This window comes from Typopeltis vanoorti, chromosome 3 (assembly GCF_054136105.1).
Source record: "Typopeltis vanoorti isolate ZY-2024b chromosome 3, IOZ_Tvanoo_1.0, whole genome shotgun sequence".
Taxonomy (NCBI): Eukaryota; Metazoa; Arthropoda; class Arachnida; order Uropygi; family Thelyphonidae; genus Typopeltis; species Typopeltis vanoorti.
In genome coordinates this window covers 157,602,156-157,620,167 of record NC_143551.1, presented here as the reverse complement: position 1 = coordinate 157,620,167, position 18,012 = coordinate 157,602,156, and the positions used below count along the sequence as shown (strand labels likewise).

At 36.1% G+C, this 18,012-nt stretch overlaps 1 protein-coding gene across 7 annotated transcripts in view; it reads left to right on the top strand.

The window, feature by feature from the left end:
- Tgt (tRNA-guanine transglycosylase) overlaps nucleotides 1–18,012 on the top strand; it is a 131,649-nt gene that overhangs the window by 5,380 nt on the left and 108,257 nt on the right. For 4 of the 7 annotated variants that reach the window (XM_090416159.1, XM_090416163.1, XM_090416162.1 and 1 more), the window contains exon 2: nucleotides 9,285–9,353. In XM_090416159.1, coding sequence (XP_090272285.1) covers nucleotides 9,285–9,353 — 69 coding nt within the window. Of the gene's footprint in view, nucleotides 1–8,871; nucleotides 9,078–9,284; nucleotides 9,354–18,012 lie in introns of all 7 variants that reach the window. The other 3 variants (XM_090416161.1, XM_090416160.1, XM_090416164.1) reach the window with 2 other exon arrangements.

Sequence of the window (18,012 nt, the reverse complement as noted above, 5' to 3'; positions counted from 1 at the left end):
TGGCTCATCTGTAATTACAGATGAGGCACATTGATCCAAAGCCTTCCTCTTGAAACTAACTGGAGTGCTACCTATTGAAGATATGTATCTTCCCCAAAGCCATCCAACCTACTTTACCTTTTTGATTTTCATGGATAAACATGAATCTTCTCATCATCCAGTTTGATTGTGGTGTAGCTTGTTTTCTGTGTATAGTTGTATGCTCCAGAAGATGACCGTGACATAAAGGTCGAAATGTTGAATGTAGATTTTAGTTATATTAAACTAAAGTTTTTATTCAAACACGGTAGTTGTCTCCATAATTTTCAAAAGTGCATTCGGATCACCGTGTAAGCTTAAAAGAAAGTACTCTTCATTTCATCTTTCACTATAATTCTTTTCGGTGTTATCTTTTCAAAGAAATTATATTGTATTTTTATCGAAGAGCAAGCAAACAAAGTTTGCACATGAAGGATCTTCATGACGATCCTTCATGTGCAAACTTTGTTTGCTTGCACTTGGATAAAAAAACAAAGAATATAATTTCTTCATCATCAAATTCCTGCCATGTACCCTCAAGGGGTGTACAGGATATGATAATACCTGCTACATGAAAATTTAAATCATTACCAACTTCCTATCTACAATTTTCCTCCAATTCTGTCTGTTACTTGTCAAGACTTCAACATTATCAGATATTATATTTCTATCATCTAAGGCGCTTTGTACAGTATCAATCCACCTATATCTTGGTCTTCCTCTGGGTTGTTTTCCTGCCAACCTGGCAGAGAACACTTGTTTTGCTAATCTTTCCTCGCCCATTCTATTTAAGTGACCATACCACCTGAGATTAGCTCTGCTAATGCATTCCTGGATGCTGACAATGTCAAGTTCTTTCCTAATATTCTCCTCGTTTTTAATATGATATTGCTATTAATGCCATCTGTTCACGCCTCTAATCTTTCTCAGGGCTCTCATATCTGCAGTCTCTAGTCTTTTGTATTGACTTGGTATAGTAGGAGGTCAATTGAATAAATTCATATGGAATAAGAGAGAAATTACTCGGAACACTAAATTAGCTGTATACAAGAATTAGCTGAAATGTTTTACTTGTTCCACAGGTTCTTCGTTCACAACGCAGTTGATATTTTCAACGATTCTGCCTATTTTCATTGTCTTTGTCTTTTTATTGCTGACCTTCATACCATATCTATTACAACAGTTATTCAATTTATTTAGGGAATCTTGCAGACTTGTATTTAGAAGTATATCATCATCCACATAAAGCAAAGAGCTGACATTAACATCTCCAATTTTGATATCATGTTTAATACCACTTTCCTTCATAATGTGATCCACATAGATAATGAATAACAGAGGGGATAATGTACATCCTTGTCTCACACTAGATACATTAAACCATCTTCCTGTCCTTCCTTCAATTCTAACTGCTGGCTTACAACTCACATAAAGACTAAATATTGCTTGATATAATGCCCCATTGACACCATATAACCGTAGCGTATTGAATAGCTTCTCTCTTGGCACCTTATCATATGCCTTTTCCAGATCGACAAAACTTAAATATAGATCTTTGTTATATTCCCATGCTTTCTCAACTATTTGTTGTAAAGTGAAGATCTGATTCTGACAGCCTCTATTTGGCCTGAATCTAGCTTGTTCTTCGCCAAGCTTTTCTTCCACAATATAATTTCTTATCAAGTTTAATTTAATTTGCCTAACCCATTTTTCCATTTCTTTTCCAAAAAACTTCCTCTAAAAAAATGTCTCTCTGTTTATCAGAAAAATTTCACTTTTCTTATTTAGTTTGGCCAGGGTAGCATGACTGTATATACCGGATGATCCAAAAGTCATAGAAAAAGTAAAAATTTAACAATTCGAAAAGTATAGACAGTAGCATGATGCGGTTTCTCAGAAATGCATAGAAAGACATGGGAATTTTTTTTAATACCAAAACATTTTATTGCAAGATTATTTACATTTGTCACTAACAGGTGGCGTTGTAGCAGTCCTGGAGCTGCTACCTGTCACTATTTAAACCGTGAGTTACGTAAATTTCAGATGTGAATACTGAAGTTAAACTTTCAGCATTTAACGTTTATTACTGAAGTTAAACGTTCTGCCAAGGTGCGGCATGTTATCGTTACGAGATAAAGCACTTTTAGTTAAGCTGTATTATCAGAACTCCGAATGTGCAAGTGTGGCTTTGCGCACCTATCATTCGATGCGGGGTATTAGAAGTGGAAAGGGATCGATGTCTTGTCTTCACTGATAGCTATGATGAAACGGTTTGAGGACTGGCAGTTTGGAAACACGTGCAAGAAGCGGGAGACCCAAAAACTATTGCAGTTGTGCACGAGGTCAAACACGTGACCGACACACAATCTGCAGCTTCCACACATGGGGAATGCAGTGCGTATGAAATTTCAAGACAAACTGGCATTTCATACCGGACTGTGTGGCAATCACTCAGGATCATCCTCAAGAGGTATCCTTACAAAATTCAACACGTACAGGAACTGAAACCAACCAATTTTGAGAGACATCATGAGACATGCAAATTGGGCTTTTCAACAGATGGAAAACAATGTAGACTGGCTGTCAAATGTCCTGTGGACTGATGAGGCACACTTTTCACTTAATGGAAGTGTAAATGTGCACAACTGCCGCATCTGGGTGAGAGAGAGCCCACACGCGATTGTGGAAACCCCTTTGCATCAGCCAAAGGTGACAGCATGGTGTGGGTTCACTGTATCATTAATTATAGGCCGCTTTTTCTTTAAGGAAGTCCACAGCAGTACATTTCGAACCTGTTTCTGTCACAGGTGAGCATTATGCAGCGTTTTTAAGAGACAGCATCATTCTCTCGCAAGAGAGGCAAGCACTCCATAGTGTAACATTCATGCAGGATGGAGCACCTCCACAGATCACAGGTCTTGTCCAGCACCTGCTTCGATCGACATTTGGCGATGACTGTGTCCTCATTTGCTCTGTCCTGCAGGAATGGCCAACAAGAGCTCCAGACCTTACACCTTGTGACTTTTGATTATGGGGCTACTTGAAGTCGCAGGTGTACAGAAGTCGGCTGATGTCATTGGCCATGTTGAAAGAAGCTATTCGCCATCATGTGACAGGAATTACAGCTGAAACCCTCTTTGATGCTGTGCAGGGTGTCGTGCCATGTCTGACGGCCGTCACATTGAACATTTGTAATCCTAGCTGCGTTGCGAACTGTGCTGCGCCACTGCACAAACTACTGACACAACTGAAGCGCCACCTGTCGGTGGAAAATGTAACTATTCTGGTAATAAAATTTTTCATTATTAAAAAAAAATCCCATGTGTTTCTGTACACTTCTGTGAAAACCGCATCGTTCTACTGTCTATACTTTTCAAATTATTGAATTTTTACTTTTTCTGTTACTTTTGGATCACCCGGTGTATATATATATATATATATATATATATATATATATATATATACACACACACTGTTAAAAAAATCTTTAATTGTTGATTGTTTTTGCTTTTTTTTTTTTTTTTTTTTTTTGACATAGCACCAGATTGCTTTGCATTGAGTTCAATGCTTGACCTGTTTTTTACTATCGTATTCAGAGTTGACATGGAGAGTCCAAGATCTTTTGCTAAATGCACACGTGTTCTGGCATGCCAATCTACACGTCGCAGAATTGCCATATTTTCTTCTACCGAAATACATTTTCTGTCTTTTTTCTCCATGTTACTCACATGGATAATCCACCATCGCAACTTGAAATCAACTTTCGTATGCTAAATTACGTAGCAGAAATTCTGCACTATCAATTCGTACTGTGATTGAAAAATCATGGTATCACTCATCACTACATTACTGCTGCAAGTGTTCAGGTCACCATGATGGCGGAAGTGAAACTACAGCCGAAGGGAACAGAAATGCTTCAAATTTCCACAGAAATCGATTCGAAAATCGGTATTGCCACCCTAAAAAAAAACGCGAATCACGGGAAATAACATCCACAACAAGTTATTAATGGTCAATATATCGTAAGAATAGGACTTAAGACAGGACCAACGGAAAATGACGTAAATTGCGGGAACGTAAAAATGGGTTTTTACTGTGTATATATATATATATATATATATATATTCTGTACCTTTTTAACAGTCGTTCCTAGGATAGCTGAAGTTTTGATGGAGTTGCACTCTAGCTGGTGATGAGCCTATTATTATTATATGACACCTCCAGGGAGTCCAAAGACTCATCGACAGAGAGTGTGCCAACAGCATCGAACGATTGAACTTCTTCCGACTACTAACTGTGCTCAAACTTGCTTAACTTTTTGTGAGCCATTAGTAGCAGAGGCTCTACCAACCTTTGCTATAATTTGTGATATTTTCCTTCTCAGTAAATAACTATTATTAATGCAAAATTAAGTGGATATTGAATACTCCATTATTTCTTAGCCAAATAAGAAACTCAAAGATAGGAAATCTCATCTAAGAGTTTTGCTTCGCCAAAATGAAGCCTTGGCTCTATTTTCAGTAATTGTATTATTAATGCATTATTCTATGCTTCCATGATTTTTCTGTGTTTTTAAACAGAGCATGAAGAGCTTTTCCATGTAATCAGTTACTAAATTATTTTCATTACTATTATTACAAGATACCTCAATGGAGTCGGGGACTCATCATGAGAGGCCACATATTACTTGCACCAGGTCATACCTTCCCTTGAATTCATTCACACTATCCACACTCACCACCTCCGAAATAAGCCATTCCAGTCATGCACTGCTCTCATCCTTTTCTTGACAGCATTCATTTTTAACTTCCATGGATCCATAAAATTAAAAATTCCATCTGCTGGTATTCTATATGGCCATTTCAAAAGTTTGTAGGTCTCTATCATATCACCTCTTTCTTCTGTCTGCAGTTCACAAATTCTTATTTTCTCCTCATAATCTACATTCTATCCCAATATTATTTTTAACTCTCCTTTGTACCCGCTCCACTGTATCAGCATTGCATTGGAAACTATGAGACTAGATCTAAGCACAATAATCTAGATGAGGTTATATTAAAGCTTTGTGAAGAGGCAAAATGATTTCCTTATTCTTCTGTGTTCATTTTGGCATTGCAATTATCCTCTGAGTTGTTTTCACAGGCTGCATGCTTAGTATTCTGGTCTCTTGCTACTAGCACTGCTTTGTGTCTCTTCTCCTAGTAACTGTTTGTTTTTGTTTGGAGAGTTATATACAGAGTATATTTTTAGGGACCTGCATTTGCAGTTTGGGCCTCCACCCCCGTGATTTATGAGGGTAGTCTGAACAGTTCTCGGCCTAACAATGAAAAAATGAATATAATTTCAAAATTATTTTTATTTTTCAACATAATCTCCCTTAAGACTAATACATTGATTCCAGTGATGCTCCAGCACCATTATCCTGTCCTTGTAGTGGTTCTCAGTAAAATCTGCAAAATACCCCTCTACAGCTGTAATCACCTTTTAATTCGAAGAAAAATGCTGACCAGTGAGGAAGAGTTTTAGTTTTGGGAAGAGATGGAAGTCAGAGGGAGCCAAATATGGGGAATGGATGGATGGATGGATGTTCCAACAATTCATAGTGCAGATCCCTTGATTTTCCCATTGCCAAAACACCTTTTTGGGCAGGTGCATTGTCCTGATGAAAGATGATTTTCCGGGTCTTTTCTCACAAATTTTTTAGTCTGGTCTGGTTAAAAGATCGGAATAATATTCCCCAATTATTGTTTTACCCTTTTCAAGATAATTAATAAACAAAATGCCTTTAACATTCCAAAACACCAATGCCATGACCTTGTCTTCTTTGTCGCTGAACAACCAGAAGCTGGTTGTTCAGCGACATATTTTGACTGCTGTTTGGATTCTGGTGAATCCAAGTCTCATCCATAGTAATAAACCATGCACAAAATCAGTTTTATTCTTGTTAAAACGTTCCAAGTACTGTTCAGAGATTTTCATGTGAGTGCATTTTTGATCTGCTGTGAGCAAGTGTGGCACCCATCTTCCGTGAAGCTTTTTCGTTTGCAATTCTTCATGCAAAATATATCCTACACGTTCTGTTAAAATGCCTATAGTTTCAGCAGTTTCACTCACTTTGACTTGCCGGTCATCCAATACCATATCATGCACTTGATCAATGATTTCTGGTGCTGTTACACTTTTTGGACGTCCTTCACATGTATATTCTTCAAGGCTGGTATGGCCATGTTTAAACTCGGCAGCCCATTTCTTAATTGTTGAAAATGAAGGAGAAGAGTGCCCATAAACTTTTATGAACTTTGAATGAATTTCTTTTGGAGTTAAACCTTCTTTTACAAAGAATTTTATAACTGCACTATACTCAATTGTATCCATTTCAAGAGATACAGACAATGCTTTTGCTTCAGGCAGCTGTATAAAACAAACTACTTGATAAAATGACTTGCAGTTTCACATTGATGCTTTTGACAGATGTGCCAACTTAGAAAAAAAAAATCTTGCTGATAGTGTTGCCATCTATGGTCGAGGCCGAGAACTTTTCAGACCACCCTTGTATATGTTGTTAGTGGATAAATACTCTGGTTAGACTATGAATTAAAGATGCAAAGAAATTGTATTCTCGGTTTAACTATTTATCTAAGTATAAGCAAACTTCCAGAGCATTTTAATAATGTGATACATCTTTTCACTACTTGTATGTTGGAAATATATGACTTCTACCTTGGTATCTCTTCTGGATCTGGTTCCCACTGATGATGATTAATAATATTCATCTTTGTGCCTGCTTGCTTCCTGGGGAGTAGAGAAGCTCTGCTCAGTGACAGGTTTTTGCCAGTCACCGAGTGGAGCCACCACTGAGTTTCCTTCTTTGAGTGATTCAGGTCAGGAATGATGAGTTTAGTAGTTATCCTTTATTTAGGAGCACTCAGTGAGATTTCGGAGAGTATCTCCCCACCACACACACACACACACACAGTTGAACATACTTCAGTAAAGGTCGAAACTAGTCTCAGTAGTAGCCCTTCTCATAATATATTGCATTATGGGGTACTAAGGCAATTGATGTGAAGTCATTAACCTCTGTATACAAGTAGCCCAGTCATGAAGATACTTCATGTGCAAACTTTCTTTGCTTATACTTGGATAAAGGATTAAACCAAGAATATAATTTCTTGGCATCTTTAATTCATTCCTATTGTTACGGTTTTTACCCATTTGTAGGATACAGCTATCAAGTATTGCATTGTTATTTGACTGTTGGGGTACACTGTGGCATACTCAGTAGTTGTATGCTACAGTGGGTAAAACCCATAACTGTGAGTATAGGGCACCTGCATAGTTTTTTGATACAATGCAACTTTTTATTATTATTCTTAAACCATGTTAAATCAAAATTGTACTATGTAGCATTTTTTGTTGTAGCATTTCCCATTGTATTGCAATATTGTTTCTCTCTATGCACTTCTTCATAACATGTTTACATCGTTTATCAACCTTTAAACTTTCATTCTCTTGTCTTTAATGGAAACAGTCTTTGGCTGGGCATGTATTTAATCTAATTTGACACTTTCGTGGGTTCATAATTTTGGTCATCAGTTACTGTCCTCAGTATACTCATGAAATTTCATTATTTTGTACTATTATTTCACTAAATGGATAAAAATGATATGATCTTCAAGTGAGAGCAGAAAATATTTTCATTTTTTCCCAATCTCTCCTTTTCCCCATTGCACAACTTAAGTTAACATATTTTCCATTACAGGAATGTACTAGGTCAGATGCAGCTGGTTGTGGAGAGCAGCACTATCTCTAGAGTTGTGGTTTATTAGAGAAATAGTTGGGATCCATCTATAAATGGGTAATGGGGATAGAATGGGTGCTTAAGGTTCAAAGCTGTATAACTGAGAGGAGACCTCCACATAGCCGTTAAAGGAATGCTGAGAACCGACCAGGGCTTCTGACCTAATGTCCAATCCTCACCTTTTTGTGGTGCACCCTGTTGGATATCTACCTAGATACTGAACGAACGAGTATGGGCTGGTAATTTGGGATTTAGCCGACCAAATTGTATTCTTATTGGTTAAACCAAAATAAAAAATGATGGTACAACATGACAAAATTTCATGCCGGCTGGGGCATCGCCCGGTTAAACGAGTCCCCCGTTGTTTTTGCCAGGGAACCAGGGCTAACAGCAAAAAGTCAGCTGCTGGAACAAATCTGAAAGCACACCCAACTCAACATCACCAGAGTTAAAGATCGGTACTATCAACATAAGAAGCCTGAATGGCAAAGAAATGGAGCTAGCTGAGGAATTAGATAAGTACCAGATCGACATAATAGGGGTGACTGAAACAAAAAAGACAATAACTGGTGAGATCTTTCTGAGCAATAAATACAAAATGTTATATTCAGGCAATGACAATCAATGAAAAGAAGGAGTAGCCATAGTATTCAACACAAAATATGAGGCTAATCTTCTTGAATGGCAGGCAGTATCAAGTAGAGTGAATAATAGTGCCTTCTGACATTCTACCATACTCTGTTCTTAGGCCACTAGTTTCTACCTTATATATTAATAATAATAGGAAAGGTCTACAAGGTTACTTGTATATAGGTGCTGTTGGGTAAAGGTCTAAACAAGAATATAATTTCTTGGCAAGTATAATTTACTTTGTAACTAAGTGAAAAAAAAAAAAACTTTTGCCAACTATCTCTGATCCAGAATATTTTAATAAAAAAGTAGACAATTTTTTTTTTTTTTTTTTTTTTTTTTTTTTTTTTTTTTTTTTTTTTGCTTCTTGTATATGGAAAAGATATGACTTATGCATTAATTCAACCTTGATATCTTTCTAGTTCTGGCTCCCACTGATGATACCTCAATTAAGGTAGAAAATGGTGTAGATAGTAGTGGCCTTTTCCAATAATGCATATACATCTGAAAGAAAGTTGCTTTGAATTACAGGATACTGAGACAATTGTGAAGTCAACAGCCTCTATATACAGGTAGCCTAGTCATGAAGATGATACTTAATGCACAAATTTTGTTTGCTTATACTGAGGTAAAGGATTAAATTTCTTAGCAAGTATAATTTATAATAAAAGGTATGATTGGTGGTATGTAGGTTAGAGAGTGGACCTTCTGTGATGAGTGTTTGGACTCGCTGGAGGTGTTCACATAATAATAATAAAGCAAATAGCTAAAATCTAAAGAGCAGTGTGTTACCAAAAGCTGTTTTTAAAAACTTTTGTTTTTTGTTTTTTTTTAGGGACAGGAGATTATTGACCAAGCTGGAGGACTCCATAACTTTATGAGATGGAAAAAAGCTCTACTTACAGTAAGTATAAATGTTTTAAGTAGAAATGTCTCGTATTATGGGGCTTACCTATATTAATGATCAACTTTGCATATACTGCATTTTTCTAATGATATTTTATGAAAAAAAAGTTTAAAAAAATATCATTCAAGTACATAGTCATTTATTATATGCTGTATAGCCAAGTAACTTGATACTTTACTGTATAAAGAGGGTGTGAGTAGGGGAGTGAGAGACAGATTTTTTTCGTGCAGAGTTGTGAGTGATTGGAATGCCTTGCCTGAGAGTGTGGTGTCTGCAAAGAGTTTGAATGTGTTTAAAACATGGTATGATGAGCTGTGTGTGAGATAAAAGGACCTCCCAGATGAGTCTTTGACTCCATGAGGTCTTGGGGTAATAATAATAAATGTTTCTTATGATAGGATGGTTCATCCTGTCTGCATTGTGTACACTCGTATGGAATAATTTGTTTTTGTGGAAATTTTGCTCTAGTGAATTCTCTACAGAGCAGCATTAACCTCCCAACCGGCTGGTGTGGATGATATAGTCAGCTCTCCCTAGCTTTTTTCATGGATCAAAACTTTGTTGGCATTCTACCTTTTATCATGCCATTACCTTCCTCCGCCGTTAATCTCGTTACGGCTATTCTATAGCCATTAGTGGATTAACTGTTGCTGAGTGACCTTTGTGTCCCCCTGTCTTTACGTCTATTGTGTTGCTTAGAATTTCATTTACTGTCCTAAGTTATTTGACTTTTCTTGCCTCTAAAATGATTTATTGTCTCTTCCCAAAAATTGAAACGCATTTCACGTACGCGAAAGAAATCAATCCTGAAACCACTGATCAGCTTTTGCAATGAATCTATTTAGTGATAATAAATTTGGTGTATTTTATTCTACAAAGCAGTGCACCGGAAGAGTTGCACTGATTGTTCCTTCACTTTACGTATAACAATTGAATACTTTTTTTCGAATTTCAGAATTTTCAAATGTTTGCTTTGAAAATATTATGTCAGATATTAATTTTTAAATAATATTTATTGAAATAAATATGTCCTTTTGCTTTCGTTTCTAGCCAAATAGCATTATATGGATCATCACATTTCAGTTTTAGAAACGATTTTTTGTTGTTCATAAAGACAATAAAAAAAATGTTAAAATGCTAAATTGCATTACTCGGTTTCCGATTGTGTCTTTTTGGTATCAAAAATTTATATCCAATGATATTTTAGCAGTGATTCTTCGCCTTCGTCTTTTATTTATTTATTTATTTGTATTATGCATATTACGATAATATCTAATGCATATCCTCGTAGATATGTTAAAAATATGTGAAAATATCATATACGGAATGATTCAAAATTTTTGCTCATTTTGAAGATTTTCTAATGCTTCCCCCCCCCCCCCCCACACACACACCTCCTTATTCTCTCCTGGAACTGAATTGCATAACTACTCTAAATTTCTATACAGGTTTGAAAGCTTTTCTAGACATCATTCAAAATCATTTACTTCATTTTACCATTTTGACAAAAGATATACGGCAATCAGATTGTACCGTGAAACTTCTAATTCTGTTCTATTTATTTGCAATCTAAAACCAGCTGTTCTACTGTCCACTGAAATTATGTAAAATTTTAGAGATAATATGCTATATTTTCACCATGTAAAATTGTTTATATGCATACCACACAAAAGAAAGTTCAGTAGTATTATTTTTGTTTGTTTTTCTTTAAAAAAATCTAAATATTACTTCTGCTGCTGGAAGCTATTTCTGAAATAATCTACGTCTTATAAATACTTGGTAATATCCTCTTAGCTGGAGGAAAAGTTGAAGGCTTACTCAGTGCTATTGAGAAGAAAGGGGAGAACACTAAAGTGCCTCAGGCTGTAGTGCAGAATATGTCAAGAATGTCTTGTTTCCTTTTCAATTCTTGATTACCTATATCCTAACAGAAATACTGACATTTCGTTTACATGCTTATACATTATTTATGCCAAAATAATTGCTTAATTTATAATGATCAGTTTCACTTTTATTATCAAAAATTAGAAATTAAATCATACAATTATCTGAGGATTTGAATTATTTTCAAAGAAAAGGTGCATATGCGTTTCATAATCTTCTTTTTTTTTGGGGGGGGGGGGGTATAGACCTAATCAATCTGCGGATATTTCAGATAATTTATTTCATAAATCATTCGCAAGACAGCTGCTACAAACGTAAATCACTTGGGGAACATACCCATTCATTTTAGCGTAAAATAGTAGCAAAGGTTCAGTTACTTTAGGTATGTAATCTAGAAGAAAATATTATGTCTGCTGAGATTAGAATCTTACGTGAATAATTTTTCTGACATGATTTCTCTATTCGTTATAATGTAACCAATTTCCAGATTTTTTCCCTCATGCAGACTCCATGTTATATGCAGTGATTTCTTCTTTGTACTACAAGAAAAAAAAATCAGATAACAGAAGAAAATATGTAGTATTTTCTTTTCCACTGGCTGAATTTACAATGTTCTTTCTTTTGAAGAGAAAGTGCAAATGACTTTTTTCTTACTATTTTTGCCATTATAACATCTCATATAATTATAAGAGTGACATTTTGCTGTTTTTCTCCCACACGAGAAACAGAAATAAGGTAGTAATAATATTGTTGATTATGTCAAACCTCATTGTAGCAGAAATTTTTATTACAAAACTTTGTAATATATATATCTCCGAAACAAGAAATTTGGAACCCATATCACATCAGTGTTGAGTGTTGGCAAGGTGAAAATGTTCCCGTTATTATTTATATATTTCATTTATTAACTAGGGGGGGACTATGCCCATCCCCCCTGTCCCGGTCTGGTAGGCCAGTTCTCCTTCAATTGTGATAACTCGAAAGGGGGTTCCGCCCCTGAATTCTGATGACTCGAATTTTGAAAACTCGACACTCAGGGTAGCCCCTGAGTTTCAAAACGTTTCAAAAATGATGACATAAAAAGGCTTATCATTTTATATGTATATAGGGTAGATTTTATTTCATTATTTTTTATTGTTTTGGTGAAATACTTTACCTGGAATACTCTTTCCAGTTCCTCTTATATTTTATTCCTTCGAAAATATCATTCTGTGACATAAAAAGAACTTAAAAATTCGCCTTCAAGTTGAAAAGGAAACAGTTCATTCAGGTATCCCTCTATCAATATTTGTAGTCCTGAAAAGGACTGTTTTGATGGCCTTGAAAACGAACATTTTTTATTTCATACTGTTCAAAATTTAAAATTCTTGAACAGTGTGGAACACCTTGAAGCAAGGGTAAACACACAAAGCAGTTTTACACTCAGGGCACCAGATTTTTGTTTCCTTTCTGATATTTTTTTTTATTACATACATAACATTTGCGTGCAGGTTTTTTTTTATTAGCCGTTGGTGGTAGATTTTCGGGAAAATGGTTGGAGTTAGCAGTGTTCAACCTCAGATGTCTGGCAGGATTTCCTGTTTTTCTGCTTGCTGAAGAAGGTACATGTGCATGCAGCAATGCTTTCGCAATTTCTATTCTGTATTCTAGATATGTTATGGTAGACAAACATCTTTTCTTGTGCAGGAGGAAACTGTTCCAAATAACAAAATCTAATAAATGTCCAAACACTTTTTTTTTGTAATATTTTTTATGCTGTTTCCTCATTACAGAATAGAATGATAGCTGCTGATCGCACCTGTCGACTCCACCCATAGTGTCGTTCTATGCACACACAGCAATGGGTTTTTCTTTCTTCAAACCATGCTTCTCCACGGATTCCGTTGATGGATTGTGCAGGGAAGACAGCAGAAAAACATCTTTTTTGTCTTTCCAACGTAGTGCAAAGACTTTCCCTCGCTGATAAGCTCGGATTTCCCCCTTCGATAGCTTTCCTGAAGCCAGATCTGGAGGCATAATTTTGCCTATTTGCATTTACAGTACCATAACTATCTGTACAATGCTGTAAAAGCAAATCAGCGAGCTCAGGACACATATAGTAATTATCCATTGTAATGCAGTAACCTTTCCCCAGTAAAGGGTCTCTCAATATCAGACAATATACATAAATAATATGTATATTGTCTGATTTATAATTTATTAATTTATAATAATCACCACATAGTTTCAGTATCGAAAAATTAAAGTTATGTGGAATAATTACTAGAGAAAAATAACGAATTAAATAAAAACTGTACCTATGTTTCATAACAGTTTTCGGGTGTGTGATAGTAATGCCAGGGGGGGAGTTTAAACTATCAGAGGCGAAATAAAGTTCAATTCTATTGTGAAAGGAAATGAAATTTTGATATACATATTTTGAATGATAAAAATAAGCAAATCTATTGCTTACTTGAAAAATTGGAGAATAAAATATCTGAATTATGCAGAAAATATAAATTTAAATCATAACTGTTAATTTCATTTTGTAATGACCAATTATACAAGGAAACCAAGAAAGTGAAAGTACACAGAAGAGTAGATTACTATACAACATGAAGAAAAAATTTAGTAATATGATTAAAGAATTTCATTTTATTCTCTATAAAGCAAAGTTGCTCAAGCGTGTCCTAAAGGAAATCTGTGAAGTATTATTCGATTTCGAAGGTTTTGTACAAAAATAAAAATAATATAAACTGGAACGTCGGCAGCCGGTTTTCTTTTCTTTTTTTAAAAGAATATTTCAAATAATTATCGTGAATTAATTTCTTCGAGAACAAAGAAAAATCTTTTGTCTAGTAAGCGATTAGAAAAAAATTAGCGCAAAAAAATAAAAAATTAAATTGGTTCTCCAAGGTAAGGCTTTGTTCACTTAAATATTTTTAAGTCAACAAATTATACAAGATCTTTATTTTGTCCAGACATTAAAATTGTATTGTACAATAAAAAGAGAAAACAAAAATATAAATAATTTTTCTATTTTTAGTCTATCCTATATAACTAAAATCCAGTTGACCAGCATGGAACAAGGAAGTGCGTTTCTTGTTATAGGCAACTGAGAGGCAGCTACGAACACAAGATAATCCGATTAACCATTCTCTTCAGCGTGAGGGTTTATCACACTTTCTAATGGACATGAGGGTCAAATTCACTTCTTATCCAGGTTCTTTAAACAGGTGGGCTGAAACATATCCAGATTTAGTTGGACGTCTATAGACGTCCTAGCCGTTTGGAAGGTTAATGCTCTGGACTTGTGCTGATACTTTCTTAATAGATTATTATAGTAAGTGGATTAACTGTAACACTATTTGCTAGGCTGAGCATTGACTAAAGTTTTGTGCATGTTCATCATTTTCTAGTATATGCCTTCAAAGGATCTGTGTGTGTGTGTACATGTTGTATATGCAAAGTGATTGACTGCCTAACAGATCAAAATCTTTTCTCACTTCCTATGGTGCTAAACAGAATGCAGCTTACAGGAATAATCCTGAACATTAAGAATTTAGGCAATTCTTATGTATAATTTTATTATTGATCTTATCACTCATAATGGTAATTTTAAGCATGAGATGACAACTTAAATAATATAATAATTAAAATTATCTGTCCATCCATCATACCTTTTGTGTTAGGCTCAGTTCTCTGTCTTCATCATTTCCAGCAGGGGAGAAAAACCTTTCTATCTTCATGTGAGACCAGCTAACTCAGTTTAAATTGAAAAGCCCTGATAAAGATTCTTTGCTTCCTAGACAGGATTTGAACAAAGGCTTTCCAACCCAAGTGCTTTGTATATGTGTACTAAGCTATCGAGGCTCTTTAACTAATGTAATTATTATTTCCTAAAACTGAGCACTTTTTAAACATATCTGAACATTAGAAAAACAAACAACAATCTTCCCTTCCTTGATTACTTGCCATCCAGATAGATCCTTAGTTCTCTATCTAACCCCCCCCCTCCCATTGCATAGACAGTTATATCTATTAACAGTTCACCACCCCTCCCAATAGTATGGTAGTTTTGCACTCATAACTTCAGTGATGATAATGTCCTCACCACTGAATACCTTTTTAGCCAATGCTTTAGTTCCCAATGGATTAAAAATATATACATCTCTCATATTCCCACTCTCTCCTTTTCCTTTTCTTCCTCCCTAACTAGACTTCATTGAAGTCATCACCATCCCATATATCTATAACACATTCTGAGAAGTAGTATAATGTTTTAAATAATGGCTTCACACATGTAAGAGAAAACTGATTATAATTTATTACTCTTACAATATTTCACTCAGTCACGAGCTTTATTCAGGAAGAAGGCAGAAGAGCTGCTAACAATATTTAAATTCTGAATACAAGAAATGTTGTTACAAGAAATGAGGTAAGTGAAATAATTTAAACATTGTACTATGTATAATGACTTCTCTATTAAATGTCCAGTAACACATTTTGACACACACAAAAAAAAAAATAATAATAATAATTGACATATAATTGAAGTGGATGACAAACAATATTAAACAGGAATTGCATGCAAAAAAGAGGCTGTGGAAGAGATATAAGGAGACAGGAGAAGAGAAGATGCATGAAGAGTATAAGACACAGGCCAGAAGAGTGCTTAGTATGGCAAGGAAGACAAAACTGGAATATGAGAGGAGATTAGCCCTAAGATCCAAAGAAAATCCTAGGGAATTTTTTAGATATGTGGCCAGTAGGAGGAGAAATGACTGTGGAAGAATGATATTGTGGGATAAAAATGAGAATAGAGTGACTGATGCAGCGGACATAGTAGAATTGTTCAATGAACACTTTATTTGAGTTTATCCTGGAGGAGTCAGTTTTAATGCTAGAGGGATAGGGCAGGTTCAAGGTTTAGAGGTACAGGAGGAAAGTGTGTTTCAAACACTGAGTACTCTCTATGTCAGTAAAGCTGTGGGACCGGATGGTATTTCACCACGAGTTTTGAGAGAATGTGCTAGGGAACTGATAGTGCATAGTGCCTTTGACCTGGCTTTACAATGAAAGTCTGGCTGCTGGAAAGGTGCCCATGGAATGGAAGGCAGGTAAGATAGTGCCATTGCATAAGGGCGGTAGCAGACTGGAAGGGTCTAATTATAGACCGGTTTGTGTGTCATCAGTAGTTAGTAAGATCTTGGAGAAAGTAGTGAAGGACCGTATATAGCATTGGGCAGATGAGGGTAATGTTATCTGTGAGAGTCACATGGATTTTTTAAGGGGCGCTCTTGTTTTAGCAATATGCTAGCCTTTTATGATAGTTACAAGAGCATTAGATGAGGGAAAGGCATATACTGCCATTTTTTTAGACTTGGCGAAGGCATTTGACAGGGTGCCACATGATAAGCTGATGTTTAAGTTGCAGCACATGGGTCTAGATGTCAGATTGGTCAACTGGATTCAGGATTGGCTGTCCGATAGATATCAGAGAGTTGTGTATGGTGGGGCAGTTTCAAGGAAGCGGAGGGTTACAAGTGGGGTCCCACAGGGCTCAGTACTGGGACCTATATTGTTTAACCTTTATATCAATGACATTGTCAGTGGATTGCAAGGGAATGTTCAGTTTTTTGCAGATGATGTGAAGCTGGGAAGGATTATTAGTAATAGTGCAGATGTGGCAGCCCTGCAAGAGGATTTGAATAAGTTAGATAGATGGGCAAATGAATGGGGGTGTCGGTTTAATGCAGTAAAATGTAAGGTCTTGAGGTTTGGGAAACATCGATGGGAGGAGTTATACTGGAGGAAGTAGGGGAGACAAGAGATCTGGGGTTGATGATTGATAGAAACCTGAAATTTAGAGGACATATTGCAAAGGTGGCAAAGATAACACAGAGGATTGCTGCAATAATGAGAAGGACATTGACTTGCAGAAATAAAACAGTTATCATTCTGTTGTATAAGACCCTGATCAGACCACACTTGGACTGTTGTTCTCAGACTTGGTCCTCAGGATTTGAAGGGGATAAATTAACTGTGGAAAGGGTACAATGGCAAATAACAAAGATGGTTACCGGACTGTACAATGATAGTCATGAGGATCGGCTGAGGGAATGTGGACTGCAGAGTTTGGTGGATAGAAGAAGGAGAGGTAATATGGTTGAGAGGTGGTTACATGGTTGACACTGGGGAGTTCTTTCGCTGGTTGAACAGCGGGAAGGAGTGATAACAAGATGCCATCCCTGGAAGTTACGAAAGGAAACTGTGAGCAAGAGGGTGAGGAGTGGTTTTCTTTGCATGGAGGGTGGTTGAACCATTGAATAAATTGCCTGATGGAGTGGTGAGAGCAAGAATAATCAATGATCAATGAGTGATATGATAGACTTTGTGTTTCTTAGGGGGGGGTCCTCCCCCCCTCGATGAGTCTTGATAGACGTTGTGTTTCTTAGGAAGGACCTCCCACGATGAGTCTTTTGACTCCATGGAGGCCTGAATAATAATAATAATAATAATAACATATCTTTATCTGCGCTCCTCAAGACCAGTTATGTTCTTTAGATTTTTTGGAATCTACCAGTTTCTCTGCAGCTGTAAGCCCTTCTAGTATGACCAAACAGGGAGGAACCCATCATCGGAATCTCTGAACACAAAGAGCTCATCTGCAACCACCATTGTCTGTTCTGTGCTTGCAGATCATGTCTTGGATACCTGCTACAAAATCTATTGGGAAAAAAGGTCACCTTACTTTACAATGTCAAATGGAAGTATGGACTGCTCTTTGAAT